Here is a 20,682-nt window from a genome sequence, read left to right on the forward strand (position 1 = left end):
CTTTTTTATCTGTCCCACAGTGTGCATCCTACCACCCTTCTCAGGCACTTCATTTCCATCACCTCTAGCTTCAGCTGTTCTGCCTTTACTGCCCAGGCTTCTGTACCATACAGTAGTATTGGTTGCATCTCTGTCTTGTACACCTTAATTTTCAGCTTTTTTGGCATTCTTCTGTCATAGACTATACCCGACACACTATGCCAGTTGGCTGCAGTCCCTCCAAGTCTAGCTTTGACCTCTTCCCTCAGACTTCCCTTCTCCTCAATCACCTCTCCCAAGATACTTGGAGCTGTTTACATGTTCCACAATCTTCCCTTCTATCTCTGTTCTCAGCTTCTTCTGATTTCCCCAGTTTGCTGCCATTACCACCATCTTATCTGTGCTTAGTTTCATTTCATGTGCCTTCAGATTTGCATTCCATTCACCTATTCTTTGCTGAAGTTCTAGCTCAGAGTCTGCCTGTAATGCCACATTGTCTGCATACAGCAACTTTGTTGATCTGTCCCTTCTAACCTGTTTTCTGATGCAGTACATCACCAGTATGAACAGCAGTGGGCTCAGATCTGATCCCTGGTGCACTCCCACTCCCACTGGGAACCCATCTGTGAGGCCGAACACTGTTAGTACTTGAGTCATTGGATCCTTGAACATAGCCTGCACTAATTCTACCAATGTTTCTGTGACTTCAAACCACCGCAGTACTGCCCAGATTAGCTTTATTGGGACCTTGTCATATGCTTTCTCCAAGTCTAGGAATGCCCACTTGGACTCTCTCCATCTCTAGCTTCTTCTCAAGTATCTGTCTCACCGCAAACATCGGGTCAGTTGTGCTGCTTCCTGATATGAATCCGAACTGCTCATCTCCCATCTCACATTCTACTATGCTGCATATCTGTTTATCAATCGCCCTCTCCAGAACTTTCATGTAATGTGATAGGAGTTTGATGCCTCTATACTACCCACAGTTGTGGATGTCCCATTTGTTCTTCTACACTGGCACAAGTATACTTATTATTCAGTCATCTGGCTACACCTTTCTCTCCACACTGCTATTAGTACCCTCAGGAGCCATTTCTCCCTTATCGCACCCAGCATCTTTATGATATCTGCCGTGATCTCATCTGACCCTGCTGCTTTCCCTGACTTCATCTTCCTTAGTGCTGTTCTTACTTCTTCTAGGGTGGGCTCCTCATCTTTCTCATCGTAGGCTGTTTCTGGGGCAGTACAGCTTCTGTGGTGTTTTCTTCATTCAGAAGCTGCTGAAAATATTCCTTCCATCTGCCTTTGATGTCCTGTGGACTGGTGAGCAGGTTGTTGCTGGCAACCCTTATGAAGGGTGTCTGACTATCTTCTTTATCTTTCTGCCTTTGCCATGCAACCTGATATAGTTTCTTTGTGCCACTTACTGAGTCACTTTCCAGAAGTTATTAGAGTGCCTCCGATGGCCTATTCTTTGCTATTGCAACTTCTTTGTTAGCCAGCCAGTAGTCCTTCCTAGCCTGATCAGTCTTTTCTATCTCCCACTTCTTCCTGCACTCCTCCTTTCTTTTGATGACGTCCTGTACTTTTGCATTCCACCCACCACCTTTCCTTATGTACCTTATTTCCATACCTGGCTCAGCCACATGTCTTTTCTGTAGTCCTAACACATGCTGCTTTTAGGCGCTGCCATTCTTGTTCAACTCTACCCATTTTCTCCTCTTCTTTGGGTGCTAGAGCCCTGAGTAATTCCTTGAACTGTTGTACTTTCTCTCCAGTCAACTTCCAGGTCTTCAGGCTAATCTCTGTTCACCTTAGAGCCTTCTCTGACCACTACTTGCAGTTGATTGTAGCAACTAGTGGTTTATGCTGTGGGACAACTGTTTCACTGGGGATGACTTTGCATTCATGGATTCCACCACAGTGCCTTTTTCTTACAAGAAGGAAGCCTACCTGAGTTGCATGTTAGCTACTCTTGTATGTGATCTTGTGAAGCTGTGGAGTCAGTATATGTAAATCTGAGGAGGTGTAGTGGGCTTTACATCCACATGGGATGCAAGGGAGCTTACCCTTTACATTTTTATGGGGTTGGTTTCTCAAGCAGTTGATCTTAGAGTTGCATCCTTCAGGACTAGAAATTAGATGAGCAACAGTAGAAGAAAGAATTCAGACACTCAGAGGAGGAGGAGAAAAAAAGAGAGTGCTTGACACTTTCATATCTCAGAGTGTCAGCCCTAAAATTAATGTTGCTTACAGTGGCACAGTAAATAGCATTGTTGCCTCACAGCAAGCGGTTCTTTGGTTCAATTCTTGGATGCAGTGTTCTCTGCGCTGAGTCTCCATGTCCACTCTGTGTTTGCATGGGTTTCCTCTGGGTTCTCTGGTTTACTCCCACATTCCAAAGATATGGAGTAGGTGGAGCGGACACTATAAAGTAGCCATAGTTGTGAGTGTGTAGTATAGAAGAAAAAACACTACAAGGCTAGCCACCCTGTGGTGTGAACATTGGCTCTAGATGACTGCCACTGTTGAAGTGACACCCTGACCTCATGTAAAAAATGGGAAAAGGGGTTGTGGATGGATGGACCTGATAAAGCAAGCAGTGTGTGTGGTGATGTAAGGGGGTGGTCTACTCAAAGCAAAGGATACAGTTTAGGCATTTATTTTTCCTAATTAGAATAGCCACCTCATTTTCAATAAATTACAGTTTTAGTTAAGTTGATTCAAAATAATTTATTATTTATTATTATTTATTTTATTTTACATTTGTTGACCGGGCTAGTCTAGCTGGATACATGTCCTTTTTCAGTAGAGGCCCGGGGAGAAAAGCTCCAAACATAAAGAGAAAACACAATACATTTACATATAGTAGACATAGCATAACATAAAGACAAAAGAAAACAGTGAGTTTACATACTGATTAAATAACATTCACAGAATTGTATAGATAATCTTAAACCTGGTTACATTGTGAGGCCGAGAGGTTAAGTTATTAAACTTTGGGATAGGGAAGAGACTAAGGTGGAAAGAGACCTTTGAGATTAGTCTGGTTTAGGACATGGGCATAACCAGTGAGACTTGAAGAATTCTTTGAGGTGATTTTTGAATTGATTAATCGAGGTCATGAGTCTTAGGTTGTTTGGTAGGGAATTCCATAGCTTTCCGATGGAGTTGGCATAGAGAGCGTCACCTCCTGAGTTGTTAGATTTAATGGTTAGTACCTGGACACTATTTGATGACCGGAGGCATTTTAGGTTGGAGTAGGGGGTCAGTATTTTGCTCAGCGAGGGGGTTTTATCCGGTTGGTTAATTATTTTAAAAGCTTCAGTGAGTTGGTTGAGTTTGAGAAGATTGGGCAGTTCTAACCAACCAAGTGTCTTTAAGTTATAACAATTTATAAATTTGTATGTTTCATTTAAATGACATCGGTCCCAAAAATCTATTGTTGAGGTGCAGGTTATGATGGGATTTAATCAATCCTGATATAGTTTAAGAGAGCAAAACTGGTGTGGGAAATGTTCTGGCCAGGCTTGAACAAATCCCACCACTGCACAATGACCTGCCATAGATTATTACGCTTATATTATTAAGGTGGTATCTGTTTCTTTTAATCATCTCAATTTTTAAATTTTTAAAATGTAAATGTGGGAATATTTCTGAATCTTACTATATTTTGCTGTTTCGGTCTACGAGGATACATTTTGTGCCTTTCATCTTTCTGAGCTTATGGGTCTTTCAAATACACTTCCCTGTTTTACTATGTATGTGTGGAAAGCCAGAGTATTGCTGTGTGCAACAAGTATTAGTATAAAGCAACAACAGTAACAGTTGTAAATGGGTTCGCACAAGTGTAACACCTTCAGCAAAGGCAATGGATATGTGGCATGAAAAGTGTATAGGATACCTTGGGGGCTGGCATCACTGAAGGAAGTGAGATTTAGTATCCCCAAGACATGATTCAGTTTCACCTGAAATATGTATCAAATGAGTTCATGTGTCTGAATATATGTAGGTAAAAAGCGCAGATATAGTGGAGCAGAAATAGTAGTGTGGTTGTGCAGTATTTATGGCACAGAATACTTAAAAGGTCAATAAAATGAAAGTATCAGCAAAACAATTTATGAAAAAGTTATATAAACTAAAGCTGATTAATATGTAGTGCAAGCCGACCTGTTCATAGACGGTGCATTTACAAGCAGGCATGCACCGTCTCTCTCTCCTTGCAGACATGTGCAAGAGAGAAATCAGGTGACTATGGTTCATTGATCAAACCCATGCATGCTATATATAAACAGACAATATAATTTCTCTGCTGTAATTTCTGTTTCCAGAATTAATCTAATACAGTCAATTTCATGTCTGATCTGTGATTACACAATGGTTCTTTTCACTTCAAAAATACATTTTTAGGCTGTCAAGATGAAAACAATGGTTTGTACTACACTGATCATATACAGAAAACAGAAGAAGCAGGCTCACCTCAAAGACTTACCAAAATACAAAAAAAAAATAAAATAAAGCTTCATTATTTAAGTTTCCACATGTGTGAAAAATATGATAATTAAACCTCTTCTGATGAAAATTTTAAATGTATTCTCCTCTCCAGCTAAAGCATCTACATTTTCCTGCTCCATACTGAGAATGTCTTTCTAATTAAGGAACCTTTAGACTTGCACCTTAAATTATATCTGCATTTTATTTACACTTGCTGCCAAAAGTTGTTACAGACATTTCAGGTGTGAAAGCAGATAATATGAAGATATGAAAGGAGGCCAACAGGAGTATAACAACAACAAAGGAGCTTGGCTGCCTGCGACACATTTTCTTATTAACAGTATATTCGCTACCCTTGATAAGATCATTTATACATACCTCAGACATGAATTTACTGTTATGGATCCAAAATATACTCTTTGCATGCACTATGACCGGATTAAACAGGAAGAATCACATATTTTATTTATTATGCAAAACCCATGAAATTTATATTTAATGGTTGGTGTTATTGCTTTACTGTTGATTTAAGGAATCATGCATTTCCCAATGTAGAGACATGCTTAGAAGAAAATATAGAAAATGAATGAGTCTAGTATTTAGGCATGCTGCGGTGATTTCTGCCTCATCTGTAGCTCTTAAAGTTTAAAACTGCAGCAAACAGAACGGCCATATAAAAAATGTTTTTTTGTCTTCAACTGTGAAGTGACTTTTCAACATAACACTGGTTACAGAACCATAATTAAACTGATGTAAATAAATTAAAAACATTGGACCCGAAAACATAAGAAAATCAAGATTTTGTCTAAAACATGACAAGTAAAATTCAAGTGTGATAGGTAAAAATCATCCCTGGGCACCAAAAGCCATTTCATAAAGGTATGTTTTGAGGAAGCACCTTTAGGTGATAGCCTTCGTAGGGAAGTCTTGGTACCACTGAGGCAATACGTTCCTCAGGAAATGAGCTGGAAAGGTTAATGAATGGATACAAGATATTTCTAAGTGTCCCTGTAGAACTACCAGTTACTGTAATTTAACTAAGTCGTATATGATGTGAAATGTCACACCTCTAGCAGATTGCATATATCCTGCATTCAAGAGCATTTCCGGAAAAATAAACTTAAAGTGCAAGAAAACAAATGGAAATATTTTGTGAAAAATAAAAACTATTAAAACTATACAAATAGCAATGTTATCAGTAAGAATATTAAGTACTTATGGAAGTATTCTTTATTTTCATAATTACTGAAGCTAGCAATATCTCTGGTGTAATGTGATATAAATGGACATTGACAATTAATTTTCCTCTCTTCTACCATGGCATTTGACACCATACCCCTCAATAACACATAGGGCTCTCTGTTATGTAAATATGAATATAAATATGAAAATATGAGTAACTGATAAATGCTGAAAAAATGGCTATAAAATAAATATACTCAACAAAATAAAATTTATTAAAACACCATCCAGTTAGCACTTTCATCTTGGTATAAGACTTCTTCAGACTGAATGCATCCACAAAAAAGAAATATTATAACAACCTTAATCACATGACTTTACTGACTAATTGATTAATGTTTATTTCTTTTATGTTTTAAATACACTAACAATTTCTTTGTCATCAAGTCCTGGGGGGTCACAAGCATCTAGTTTTACCTGCCAACAGCACTCCTTCCAGTCTAACTCATCTTCTGCATCAAATCTATTTGCAAAATTAAAAACTTAATCCAAAACAATAAATTTTAATAAAATCTTACATCCACTACTAGAATAATGTTTACAAAGTGCATTATTATTATCCCCTATCATGACAGCATACAAATGTTCATAAATTTTATGATACAATTCCCGTCCAGCCTACATAAAAGGCAGGACAGGCTAAATAAACCATAAATCTTGATCTGCAAGTAACATATCGAGAAATTTTTTTATCTTATTACCACTGATCACTACTTCAACAGAATCAGTATATAAATACAGACAATAACTAGAATCACGACACTTGAACATTCCCCTTCTATTAAACTTCTTGTCAACTACTTAGAATTTTCCAATAGTCTATAAAAATATTTTTATGCCTTTTTCATCTAAAGTGTTTTGACTAACACACACACTGAAATTATTATTGGATGTCCTTTGACCCCTATTATTTAAACCTTCATTCCTTATTTGTTTGACTTCTTCCCACTTTCATTTAACCACCTTTTCTAGATACCCTCTAGTTAAAAATCTGTAACATAAGGCTCTGCCTTCATTAATGAAACCATTTTCATTCTTGGTTCATCTATTAATTCTTATTAGTTGCCCTTTAACTATATTGTTCTTCATCCTACTAGAATGCATGTTATCATAACTAAGATAAGCATTATTCTGTATTTCTTCCTTTAATATTTTGGTTTCTAACTTATTATATTATGAAAGCACCACATCTAAAAAAATGCAAGCTATTAGAATCACATTTAGATATAATCTCAAATAACTGCTAACATTATGAATATATTCCAAAAAAAAAAAAAAAAGATTTATAAACATTCATATCTCCTCTCCAAATCAGAAAGATATCAATAAAGCACTTGTAAAACACAATATTCTTAAAAGAACACTAATGTAAAACTCTCTTTCCCATGCATTCAAACACACTGACATAACGGGGGGGGGGGGGGCAGGGTAGCTCCCATGACTACCCAATTTACTTGCTTCCAGTGTCAAATTAAACTAAAAATAAATTGTAACTTAATACAGCTAACATTTCCATAATTAAATGAACAGTTTGCAGTGAAAAAATTTGAATTCAATAATTCCCAATTCATTTGGTATAACAGTATAGAGAGACTGAATTATCCAGGGTAACTAGATGGTCAGCTTCACTCACAATAACGTCTAACTTTTGCATAAAATCAAACAACTTTTTAAAGCAATTTGTCAACATAAATAGCCATAGCTTCCATCTTACTTCCACCACTAGCAACTAACTGGTCTAAATGGAGGATTATCTAAAGTGTTGTGTATTTCAGGCAGTCCAAATATCTTGCTATCAGTTAAAACTTGGGCTGCTTTGTTGTCAATAACACTACTGCACAACCATCCTTCTATAAAAGAATCCACCACAGCATATGTCATATGGTAGTAAAACAAGTGTTAGGAGATCAGAGAGGCGAGTCACAAAAGGGAGAAACAAAACACCACAAGAATAATGGCACAACCCAGGTTTTTCAACGAGTGGAGGTTTACCAAGACACTAGTACAGGAAAAAGAACATGGGCTCAGATAGCAGTGGCTCCTCCAAAGAGACAAACAAGGAATAGAAATCAGTGGAATACGAAGTAAAGGTGGAATGTTCGGAATAAAAATACAAGGAAATGAGAGGCATGTCATATGGATGTGGTTTTAAAATTGTGAATTTGTCATCTACAATTTTGAACTTGGACTCTATCAATGTTTAAAAAAAGGCTGGACATTTGTTCCAGGTAGCTGAGCAGACAGATGTGACACTTTTAAACTGTTTGTGTGAATATGTTGGGAAACTATATTTAAATTTTTTGTATGCAGAGTTTGGGCGATTGGATGGGTAATCAAAACGGTTTACTATTAAAATTTCGAACGCCACTCCGTCGACTGTGCTACAGTCGGCAACGGAAGTTCGAAAACGTTGAATGTCGAAGTCAAAAAATCAATCTAGGAACGGTTTTAACATGGGTCGAGGTAGGTGTTCAGTATTATTCTGAACTACAAACATCTCCCCTACCTTGACCCATGTTAAAACCCATTCCTATATTGGTTTTTTGACTTCGCAATTATCATTTTCGAACGTCCGTGTTCGACTATAGTACAGTCGACGGAGTGCCGTTCAAAATTTTAATAGTAAACCAATCGAAACTTCACCTCAGGGGTTCCATCTGTGTCACTCTTGGACAGGGGCAATAGGTGCAGATTTTAGTGTCTGCTTGAACCAGCTCCCCTTGGGAACATGGTTTGAACTTGGCTAGGCTTGTAAGGGCCTTGGGGACATTAGTCTAGTAACCTCCTGTGATTCTATAATTATCCTATATTTGCAGACTCTGTTCCCAATGGTCTAGACTTCCTGAAGTGTCAAGAATCTCTTGCCTTTTTTTTTTAATTTCTCCAAATCATTTGGGTTTCTGATACCATCATAGGAATGGACCTCATTCCTAGGTCAAAGTATGATTAAAGTTTATGAAATTCGTTTTGTTTGTGACTTTCAGCTTTTCCCGGTTAGGGGTCGCCACAGGTCTGCTAATGACTGGTAGTTGATTTTTACGTGCCGAGTTACCAGCCCTGATTGCACAGCCTTCAACGAAGGTACGCCCATTCATGCATGTCTCCACGCAGAAGACGCTCTAGCTGAGAATCGAACCGGACAGCATCTTACTGTGAGGCAATTGTTTCAAATCCTTGATATCAGCCAAAAGTGCTCTTTACAGCACCTGCAATGTGCGCATGACTCCTGCAATTCATAAGGAGTTACATGTATTGGTAACATATATAAATACAACTGTATATTCTTTTTTATAAGATCAGTTGTTCCTACTACTATTAGAACTATCTGGGTCTATTTCTTCCACATTGCTCTCATTTCTGCCTGCAAATCCTAATATTTTATGACTTTTTGCCTCTCTGTATGCAAGACACTGTAGTCACTGGGTATGGCAATTTCAATAATCAATGCTACTTTTGTCTTCTTTTCATGGACCACTATATCTGGTTTTCTAGCATCTATCTTTTGAACTGTTGGTAACGGGTAATCCCATGTGCTGTAGACTTCATAATTTTCTGTGATGCTTTATGGCTCATATTTCCAATGTTTTTCAGCCACTTCAATACCATGTTTGCACAATCCCAAGTGCAACAGTCTTGCCATATTATTATGCCTTTCAGTATGCAATCCTTCTGCCATTAGTATGTCACAGCCAGCAACAAGGTGTGCAATTGTTTCCAATTCTGTTTTACAAAAGCTACATCTGTCTGTTTCTCCTACATGTTCGGTGGACTTTGTAAACCAACATGTACGTAGCCCAATATCTTGGTCTGCTAATATTAACCATTCATCTCTTGGTTTAAATTCACCTCTCTTTAACTATTCCTGCATTTGTTCCTGATCAACATGAGGTTCTTTCAGAAGTTTTATGTACTTGCAACTATATTTATGCATTTTCCACATTTCTTGCCTTCGCATCTGGTGCTTCTTCTTATATTCTTTCTTTTGTTTTGGTTTCATTCAGTTACTGCCTGATTTTTATCTACTTCTGGTTTGATTTCCATTCCTTCTTGACACCGATAGGTTTCTGCTAGACTAAGCAAGGAAATCATCATAGATTTATTCTCCTCATGTTTCAAAACTTTCACTTCATTTGGGGATTGTGAGGTCAGCAGATATGTGAGCAGTCCCATGACCTATAAATGTAATCAGTTTCAAGGAGGTCCATCCCTTCTTTAGAACAGGGAATATATAATTTTGGTATGCACTGATTTTTATAAATCATTTGGTGAGCATGAAGCATCCTTCTTTTCCTGTCTATTCTATCCAACACCTTTTGGGGCCAGTCAGTCACTCCAAAACTGAAAGTTAGGACAGGAAAAATAAACTGGTTTATAGCTTGAATTTTGTTAGTAGAGGTCAATGCTGTTTTCAGGATTAATTTAAGCCTTCTAAAGTATTCCTTACTAAGTTTTATTCACATTTGTTCCTTCATCAATTCCCAAATATTTATACACTCCCTCTTGCTCAAATTCTTCACATTCTTATCCCAAACTGATGTTTTCCTGGTGCTGCAGTTTTCCTGTTTTAAAGGTTGCTTTTCCACATTTATCAAGACCAAATGATATTTTTATTTAATTTGAAAAAGTTTTGACAACTTGCAGTTGTGCTTTCAGTTCCTCATCTGATGAGCTATACAGTTTTAAATCAATGACAAAGAAAGATGAGAAGTCTTACACTTAGTTGTTTTCTAGGAGCCAAATTATAGACACACGGCCTAAGATATTAAGCAGACAGCTGAGTAGGTTAATGGCAAGGCAGAATAGCAATGGTGACACAGTCATTCGGGAATATTCCCCTTTGAATTTTTATCCCTGGAATAATAATTTGTCCTTTATCATGGCTTAATTGCAAAGTGGTCTGCCACTGTTTCATGGTCACTGTAATACAGTCGATCAGTGTAGGTTGTATCTTACATATTTTTAAGCACTCTTATCCATGAATGTGGGAAACTATCAAATGATTTTTTATAGTCAATCCATGCCATGCTTAAATTCTTCCCCTTTTACAGTCCTTCACTATGACTTTAACAACAAATACCTCTTTTGTTCCATATTACTTTCTTTTATTGCCCTTTTGTTCTACAGACATAATTGAGTTGTCTTCTAAATGACTATAAACTCTGCTGGCATCAATTCCAGAGCATAGTTTATATGTCATCATAAGGCAAGTTATTGGTTTATAATTTTTAGCATACCTTGCAGGTTCACTGTTAAGTAGGAGCATTGTTTTTCCTGTTGTTACCCAGTTTGTTGTCGTTCTTACTCATGGCTAAATCTTTGTGCAAAGATGTTAATACTTTTAATCAGAAGTTAGGTACTGCATCTAGGCCTGAGGTTTTCCAATCAGAGGCTTTTCTTAACTTTGTTTCAACCTCTCTGGCTGTTAATTCATCCCATTTCATATCCTGCATCTTTAAACTTCTTATTCTTTCTTTTACTACTTCTATCCATTCAGCATTTTTGTTATGTTCCACAGGATCTTCATAAATCATTTTCCAAAATATATGTATTTCTTCTTTTTTGGTGGTCTCTCAATTCCTTTTACCTTGTTTCCCAGTTCTCTGTAAAACTTTTTGGGGTCATCAATAAATTTCTTATTTTGCACTTTTCCTTTATATTTATCTGCATATCTTCTAAGTTTTTTCGCCTGTGCTGAAATGTTTAGTTTATTTGAGATAATGCATGATAGATCCTGGTCTAATACTGTTCGTTACTTTTATCACATCCATCTTTCCTAGTATTTTTGTTGATCTGTTCCCTCTTTTATATTCTTCTAACAGTGACACTTGTCTTAATTGCTTTATAGTTTTCTCTATTCAATACTTTCATGATGGTATGCGATTTCTCCCCTTCCTTTCCCTCACTACCCTGTGTTCTTGTAGTAGAACTTTATCAGTTATTAATTTAGCTACATAGTAATGTAGCCTTTTTACTTCTGTTATATCACATGCATCTCTATGGACAGTCCTAATTACTGTGTTCATTTGTTTGATCAAACTTCTGACTGTTGGGGTTTTATTAACCTTCTGCAGTTATTTCTTTCATTGATCTTAATAATGTCTATGTGTATTAAATCAAGTATCTCTTCTCTTGGCTCATTTTCTTCCAAACTGAGGGCATATCCATTGTTTTCCATTTTCTGTGGGCATTCTATAGAAAGTTATAAAACCAAAAAAGTGGTGCAATAGTGCTCAAATAAAGAAAGTTCTATAACATCTTCCTGTGGCACCTTCTCTTCAATTTCATCCTGTGCCATCTGTTGCTCTGTCATATGGGAACTCACTGGCCTATCACTCCTCAATAGTGACTGCATCAGTCTTTCCACAGTTTCCTGTTCCTTCCTTTGCTGTCCAGCTTCAAGTGAACGTTTATACTGTTTTCCTGTGGATGGCTCCAAATTATCTTCATATGGCACCTGATCAATTGCTTCCTATTCCACTTGTTTCCCCATAATTTGGATAGCCATTGTTCTATCCTGTTATGGTACTTTCTGAATTAGATTTTCTACACTGGATCCTTCACCTCGCAGGTACTCCATAACCTCAGTCTCTATTTCTTTAACTTCTCCATTACTAATCTCCTTTTCCTCTGTCTTCTTATTTTTTTGTATTGTAAAGTTTTCCATGTCTGGATTCCTTTGCCTGTATTTCTGTTCAATTATCTTTGGTGCTGCTCTTTTTGTACTGGTTAGTTTTGCTTTCTCCTTTGCATGAATATTACACCATATTAAATCTCTTTCTTTCCAATATCCATATTTCTTCTTCAGATGTCTCCTGATCTTCCTGCTTCTCCTTACTATGGGAACTCACTCCATCATGCCGATATAACCTGTATTAGATCTTCTACACCAAATCCTTCACTTCGCAGACACTCCATAACTTCAACTTCTATTTTTTTTTTTAACTTCTGTTTTACTAATCTTCTCTTCTACAGTCCCTCTTTGTGATATTTTTTATTGTGAAAATTTTCATATCTGGATGCTTTTGCCTGTATTTCTCTTCGAATATCTTTGGGGTTGCCTTCTTTATATTGATTAATTTGACTTCCTTTGCATAAATATCACACCATATCAAATCTCTTTTTCCCATGTCCATATTTCTTTTTTATACTTGTCAAAAATCTCCAGGTTTTGTTGTTTATATTTTCACACTTCCTCAGATGTTTCTTTTTCCAAACATTTCAAAGTTTTTTAATCTGTATACTGTTTTCACAATCTGTTATATTAATGAATATCAATTTTTATTTGAAGCTTCTGACACATTCTTGTGGAAGTATTTTTCTTTCCCCTAATTTCTCTCAATCTTTTTTTATATCTTGTGTCTGGAAATTCTGGGCTTTTTGCAAAATAGTAACAATACATAATTTGTTTCTTATCCTCAAGAGTCCACTTCATCATCTTTATGGCTCTTATTTGGCCCATTAGTTTTTGTGATGTTTTTGGACTGCTACTTCCTTCTACAACAGGAGGGCCATCCTCCCCCTGGACCTGGCCCCACTGTAGGAATATTTCCATATTTTGGGGATTCTACATAGTCATCTTTTCCAGTCCTGGCACCAGTATGCCTGCCAGGATTGTGTGCTTTTTTATCCTGGGTCTTGTGCACCCAGCTATCTTTAATTTTTAACCTACTTCTGTCCGTGGTATATGCTATATAAATACAGTCTATATATCAGTGTCATCTTGGTGAGATTTTGTGAAAAACAGGGTCCACCTCACAAAGGTACTCACCAAGACTTGAGGATGAATTCAATTTCAGCAATAATAATCCCCTTTACTTGCTGACCTCTCTCTCCATTTGGACCCCCCCTCCGTGTCCTGAGTGTGGAATTTCAGATGAACTTGCAGAACTTCTCTCGTCCCTCCCTATAAAATGCTTTTGTTTTTCTGGGATTTCTGCTCCAAGAATCCCTACAAGCAGACCTGAAGAAAGATACTTTCTCATTCTCATGAATGTTCCTGTAAGCTTGTCCTCCCTTTCTATAGATATCCAGGTTTCTTCTAAAGATCCAGAGGAACTCCTCAAAGATAGTGCTGGTGCCTCACTTTTGGATCAGTTAACAGTGGTTTTCCTTTCTTTTGAAAATGGCTAAGGTCAATTACTCCAGACTTCTCCCACAGCCTGAATTTACTCACACAAGACCGGGGTTGATGCACCCCAACATGAAAATACTTCAGTTGACTGACTACATAATACAGTTTTGATACCCTTTATGTAATTTTCAAATGATGTGCAACAGGTACGAATGGAGGATAAAAAAAATTCTCCTGGAAAACAGCATTTAAGTGGAAGAAATAGCTTAGTAATCTCCTATGATCCTATCAACCAGGAGGTCATTTTAAGCCTAGCCATTTCAACCCAATGCAATACCATACAGGTACTAGTTAATACCAAAGACTGCATTTAGTGATGACTGCCCATGTCCAGGAGGGTTGTGGGCACCATCCTTGGTAAGAATTTGCCATGCCCCATCCACTCATCCAGGTTCCTCTTGAACAGTGTCATAGAGGTCCTCTGTTTCACATGAATTGGTGGCCTGTTCCAAAGACTTGGCAGTCACTGGGAGATAAATCTTTCCCTCTAGCATGTCCTATACAAGTCACAGGCCATATTTAAGTCCCTGGAACAAGTGGCCCTTGACCGATTGGATTTATGGATATGCAGTTAAGTTCATTAGGTTTGGGTCTTGGGTTGCTCTGTAGGCCAGGCATAAGTGGCCCCTAAGAAGTCTATACGATAAGGAGTATAGTGACAGGGATTTTAGTTGGTCCATGTAAGGCACATGCTGGAGGCCCTTGATTGTCTTTGTTAGAAACCTCTGAGGTCTCTCTAAATGCTGTAGGTGCTTAGTACGGTACATAATGAATGGAGCATTATACTCAATTATGGGCCGGATAAGTGCAGAGTATAGGGGAGTTATAACTTTTTTAGCTCTCGAGGAGATGCCTTTACTAATCAAGGGAGCTACGTGGGAAGCTTTCTTTACAATGGTAGGCACATGGTGGTCAAAATTAAGGATGCGGTAAACTTGTGATCCTAGGTCCCTTACCACTTCATGTGTACTTGGTATTACCCTGTTGGGGCAATAAGTGAAGCAATAGATAAAATTAAAGCTGTGAGGAAGAAAGGGGCAATAAAGGATGTTGAAAGAAATAGTGAAGGAGTAGATTATAATCGGAATTGTACATTGGAAAATTCAGTAGATAAGTACAGTATTAAGCAGATCATCACAAATAATTGGAAATTTTTGAAGAATTTCCAAGAGTTAGATGCTTTTTTATATGAGAGTCCTACTTTTGTCACAAAAAGAGGGAAAAGTCTTAAGGATTTTTAGAAACCAAAAAATTTAATACTCCTATTACTTATAATGGGATGTCAAGATGTGAAGACTGCAATTATTGCAAGTTTTTGGTACTGGGGAATAAAATAGTAGTAAAGGCTCGGGACGTTACTATTAATATCAAGGGGAATTACAATTGCAGGTCTAAATTCATTGCGTATCTAGTATTATGTAATTCTTGCGATGGATTCTACATAGGAAGAACTATACGTAGCTTCCATCGCAGAATTTATGAGCACCTGAGGGCGGTTGAAAAACTGGATGTAACTAATGCCCTAGCAAGACATGTTGTTAACTGTCATAACAGAGTTAGTGTGTTTTAGTTTTACTGTTATTGATCAAGTTTTAAATGCAGACAAGAGATGGGATGCAGAAGTGGATTAAACTGGAAAGAATATGCTCGGCAAGTAAAGCTAAACACAGGTGCAGATCCAGGTTTGAATGATATGGAAAACTTTAAAGCAGTGTTATGTAAGAAAGGGTAAAAACACTGGAAAACTTTAAAGCAGTGTTATGTAAGAAAGGGTTAAAACACTGCTAATGTTTTGGGTCATGTGACTTTGAGCAAACTATAAATGTGAATTTTGTATGTGTGACAACCAGGTCTGAAGAAGTTACTTAGGTATTATTATTGATTTGATAATATGAAGGGACATTGTGCCGAAGGGAATGATGGTGCATTTCTTTGCATTCAGTTTGAGACTGACTAATACACCAGCCATTGGTCTGTGTGAGATCATCCTGGAGTATACTGACATAATTTAGGGATTTAACGATTGCACCTCGTTTGCAGTCATCTGGCAACTTGGTCAACCGAAATCCTTTAGTTTTGACCTAAACTTGTGAGAAGTATATTCCAAACAGTAGGGAGCCCAGTACTGACCCTGTGGCACCCCACTGTTATCAGGTCTGCTGGTTGATGTCGTCACCCACTTTGATAGTGTGTGTCCGGTTTGTGAGCCAGTTGGCAATCCATCTTGCAAAGAAGGGGGTTGCAATTCAGTTTGCTAAGTTTATCAGTAATGCCTAAAAGTGAGATTGTGTCAAAAGCCTTAGCCAAGATGAGGTATGCTGTATGCACAGATTTGCCCTCATCAGTGGTCTTGATCAGACCTTCAAAGAAATCCACCAGATGTGACAGGCAGGATCTGCCCTTCACGAAGTCGAATTGGGTAGGATCCAGGGTTTGGAGGTCACCTATGTCTTTGTTTATGATGGTCATAATGATATGTTCCATGGCCTTACAGATGAGGCTTATGGATCTGTAATTCCTTGGGTCTGTTGCTAGGCCACCTTTGTGGAGGGGAATAACTGTAGCTGTTCTCCATTCTGCAGGAACAAAGCCTGTGGTTAGGCTATGATTGTAAAGGGTACTTAGTGGTGATGATAGTTCATATTTTAGCCTGTTTAGAAGGCAGCCTGGGATGTCATCTGGTCCCATAGACGCCATATTATTTACCCTGGACAAGGCTTTGAGACCTACTTTTCAGATATGTAAGGTGGGGGGAGGTTTGATGGAGGGTTTGTTGTAAGCTAGGAGGGGATAAGGGAGTTGAATTTTCACCACACCTATCTGCTGGCAGGTTCACTATCTCTGTGGGGTCAGTGTGTGTGATACCATTGGCCACCAGTTCTGCACATACTTAGGTCCAACCCTTTAGGTTACATACATAGTTGTAAAAGGCCTTTTGGTTATCATTGGCAGTACTTGCTAGGTTTCTCTCACAAGAGCTCTTGGAGGATTTGACAAGTTATCTTATTTGTCAGTTAAGGTTGGGTCCTTGTCTTTGCTTTCTTGGACAGCAACTTTTTCCATTTATTGTCGAGTTTGTTGATGCTGGAAGTCCACCATGGCAGCTTGATTTTACTTGAGGCTTTGGCTTTGATTCTATCTGGTACAGCTGAGTATATACACTTATGCAAGTGATTGTACAGGGATTTAGTGTAAGCTTTGGCATAGTTACCACTTTCAGCTTGGGGTGGGGCTTGGAATGCATTTATACCTTCACAGAGGAGGGTATAGTTTACCTTGGTGAAGTTTTTTAGTCTGATTTCATCCTTTGTGAGTTCTGGTGTTAGCATCAGTTTGAAAGTGACTGATTTGTGGTCAGTTTTAAGTAATGAGGGTCCAACAGTTGCAGCAGTGATCCTGTTTGACATGTTGGAAAAGACCAGATCTAGAATGTTTGTTCCTCTTGTTAGGGTATGGACAATTTGTTCCAGGGCATTTGAATTCACAAAGTCAAGGAACTTTTGTGCTAGTTAGTTTGGGCTAGAGTAGGTTTCCCAGTTTGTGGTGGGATAACTGAAATCTCTCATAACCAGTGTGTTCAGTAAAATTTGAATTGTCTTCAGGCTTCATGGGTGTCGTGATCAATGGAGGGAGATCTATAACTGGCTAGGACTTGAATGAGGTCTTATCCACCGTAACCTGGATCTCAAGTAACTCCATGAAGTTGTCCCAGTCTAACTAGATGTGAGGTGAATTTATCTCTAATATAGATTGAAACACTGCCTCCTTTGGTTTTCACACTTTCATTTTGTGGTCTATAGGTGTGGAAGGCATTGTAGCCTTGCAGGGCTGGGGTACTCTCTGAGGCCTTAATCCAGGTTTTGTGACTGCACAGACATGCATACAAATGTTTCAAGCACGGGCATTAAAGCCCTTCTAGCTTGCCAATATGCCAAAACACTTGTTCCCATAATAAATGTCCAGGCTGTTCTTAAAAATATCTAAACTAACTTGCTTTAATGTAATTTGGTAGCCTGTTCCAAGCATCAGCTGCTCTGTCAGAGAACCAATTAGTACACTTCTCATTCCTATAGAATCTTCTACATAGGTTGTCTGATGATTCTCTAGTACTTTTTGAAACCCCAAACATTCCCAGGTAGTTGTCCCTAAATGCCCTATATACCTGAAAAAGATCTCCTCTTAGATATCTGTAAGAAACACTGTACAAGTTCAGATATTTTAGTCTTTCATAATAACTTAGACTTTTACATCCATGGATGCCATTAGTATATTTCCGCTGTACTCTTTCCAGTTTATTCATGCTTGTTTTCCTATAGGGTTTCCATATTGTTATTCCATACTCCAGTTTGGGTCTAATGCAACTAACAAACAATGACTTCATTATGATTGATTTCCTAGAATTTATAAATCTTTTTATACAACCTATAGTTCTAGAACTATCATTAGCCAATTGGTTGATATGATTAGAAAAACTCATAGCTGAATCTACCCATATACCCAGGTCCTTAAATGAGTCTACAGTTTCAATCACTGTGTGCTGTATTAAATATTCACCATCTACATCTTCTAGTGATAGAAGTGGCTCCAGGGAGTGCAGTTTTTGGTTTAAGCTCCTAGCATTTAGCAACATGACCGTTATTTTGCTCTGACTGGTTAATTTCACGTCAATAATGTTTGAGACCTTGCCTGAAAAAGACACTATGGGGGAGGATAAGAGCCTTTGCCAGCAGCCAAAAGCCTAGGGGTGTCAGGTACAAACAATGTCTGGCAAAGCAGTAAGGTTTGTTGATCATGGCTTCCCAGGTAGACAGGAACTGGATCCTCTTGGAATGACATCAAAAACTAATCCAATTATTCAAATCAATCATTTTTTGTTTATACTGTGGCATCATTCTAGGTGAGGGTAGTATGCTGCTCAAGGCTAGGGACATACCTGCCTGGGACACATACTCAGTGCTCGACCAGATCTTTCTTCATATAGTCCAGTGAGGTACATCTCAGGTCATTCACATCAACAAACTATGACAGACTCATAACGATACTTGTTGGTGAGAGACCTAAGTGCATGCATGATTTGGCAAATCTTGATACTGGACAAGCAGCTGACCATAACTTTCTCCTTGTCCAACCTGGTAAATGGGACAGCTGTGTGTCTACACTACTGAGTCTCCAATGACAAGAAAACTTGGCTATTGAGTGTTACACCTTTACAGGCTTGGTGGGTGAAACACTGCTGTTGCTGTGCGTCATGGGTGCTGTGGATACTGTGTTAGCTGCAGCAGACTTGTGTTTCGGAGGTCTCTGGTATTTCGCTAAGTTTATTGAGAAAACCTCCACACATGTGGATTTATGTGTTTGATGCATGCTGTGTGTATGAGTAGTGGTACTATGTGAATATGTAGTGATTGGTGAGTTGACAACCTTCACTGTGCTACTGTTTTGAGTGAGAGAGAGCATAGATTCTAGATTCTTGGTGTAAATACAGCTTTCGCACTCTGTACTAGACTGTTATTAGTAGAGGGTTGTTTGTGCACATGATGCAATTGTTATACTGTCTCAAGAGACCCAAGTTAACAAGGTTGGCAGGAAAAAGAAGGGTAGTCCACTGCCCATAATGTTAGGTTGAAGACTGTCACTAGGGGTGGCTTTTCATAAACAATCACAGAGTAGCTCGGCTAATGGCTATTTCTGCCTGGGTTTTAAGGGAAAATTTGTTAAATATAACTTTCCAGCATAGCACTGTGCTATGCTAGGAGCAAAGACCCTTTTAAGGTCAAGGTGCCTCTGGTTCTAGATTACTTCTGTGGTTGTTTTCCTCCTCTGGCCTTTCTTACTCATCCATCAAGAATCCTTTTTGTCTTTTCTGCTTTTCTTTCCTTAGATCCTACCTTTCCAACAATCCTATCAAGCAGTTTTTGAAAGGGGTCGTACATCTCCATTCCCTTAGAAAGCAGGTGGCTCCCCCTTGGGATCTTAATGGTAATATCCTAGGGAGGATATAACCCATGCAGTTTAGTCTATAGCAAAAGCAATCTATTAGAATATCTACTGCGATGGTAAGTTTACTTAACACAACTATACTATTCCTATTGGGACAAGAAAAAAATGGAGAGAGTCCAATTTTATTTTCTTAGATCTTGTCCTCAAGAGCATATTATTTAAAAATGGAAACTCTGCTTCATACAATACTAGTTCTATATACCCATCATGGAATTTCACAATAAAAACTTGCCCTTGATTTTTGCCAAAAATGTATGTAGCATTGAAGAGTTGCTACACCAAAACCAAGGTTTAACCAAAATGGAACTGTAAAAGCAAAATGAAACGACTGTCATGTTCGTGTGCACAACAAAGATCTGTGAAACATAGCCATCAATACAGACAGAACATTCCCATACCTTTTTGCACCAGTGCAAACCATTTTTCCTGAGCTGAAGATAAGCGCTGTTGTTCTTGGCTCTCGGATTCTCATTATTACTGCAGCAAATCTCTAAAGGGAAACGGTACAATATAATTTTATTACCAAAATCCGTCTGAATGCAGATTTTTGGGTGATTTCTATCAAGAGATACACTGGTTCTACAGTTTTTTACACTGTGGTTCTTTACACACTACAGCATGCAATGATTACTTTATTCAACCTATAAGACACAAGAAATTTTGGGATAAACAGCACTATAAAGGCATCATAATCACCCAAACACATTCATTTCCAACCTATTGTTTATATAACCTGTAAACAGATAAGAGCTCAGTCAACTAATGACTGTGCCTACAAAAAAAATGCAGTATAGGTTTTTCTTGCTCCAGTTTTCAATTCCTCTTTTAATGTCACT

The 20,682-nt window shown here is 38.1% G+C and overlaps 1 protein-coding gene across 3 annotated transcripts in view; it reads right to left on the reverse strand.

Annotated features, from left to right (window-relative positions):
- TBPL2 (TATA-box binding protein like 2) overlaps nucleotides 1-20,682 on the reverse strand; it is a 559,024-nt gene that overhangs the window by 164,320 nt on the left and 374,022 nt on the right. For all 3 annotated transcript variants that reach the window (XM_044074426.1, XM_044074424.1, XM_044074425.1), the window contains one exon: nucleotides 20,245-20,336. In XM_044074426.1, coding sequence (XP_043930361.1) covers nucleotides 20,245-20,336 — 92 coding nt within the window. The remainder of the gene's footprint in view (nucleotides 1-20,244; nucleotides 20,337-20,682) is intronic.

The sequence above is a fragment of the Protopterus annectens genome, chromosome 6.part0 (genome assembly GCF_019279795.1).
Source record: "Protopterus annectens isolate FY-2018-M chromosome 6.part0, PAN1.0, whole genome shotgun sequence".
Lineage (NCBI taxonomy): Eukaryota > Metazoa > Chordata > Ceratodontiformes > Protopteridae > Protopterus > Protopterus annectens.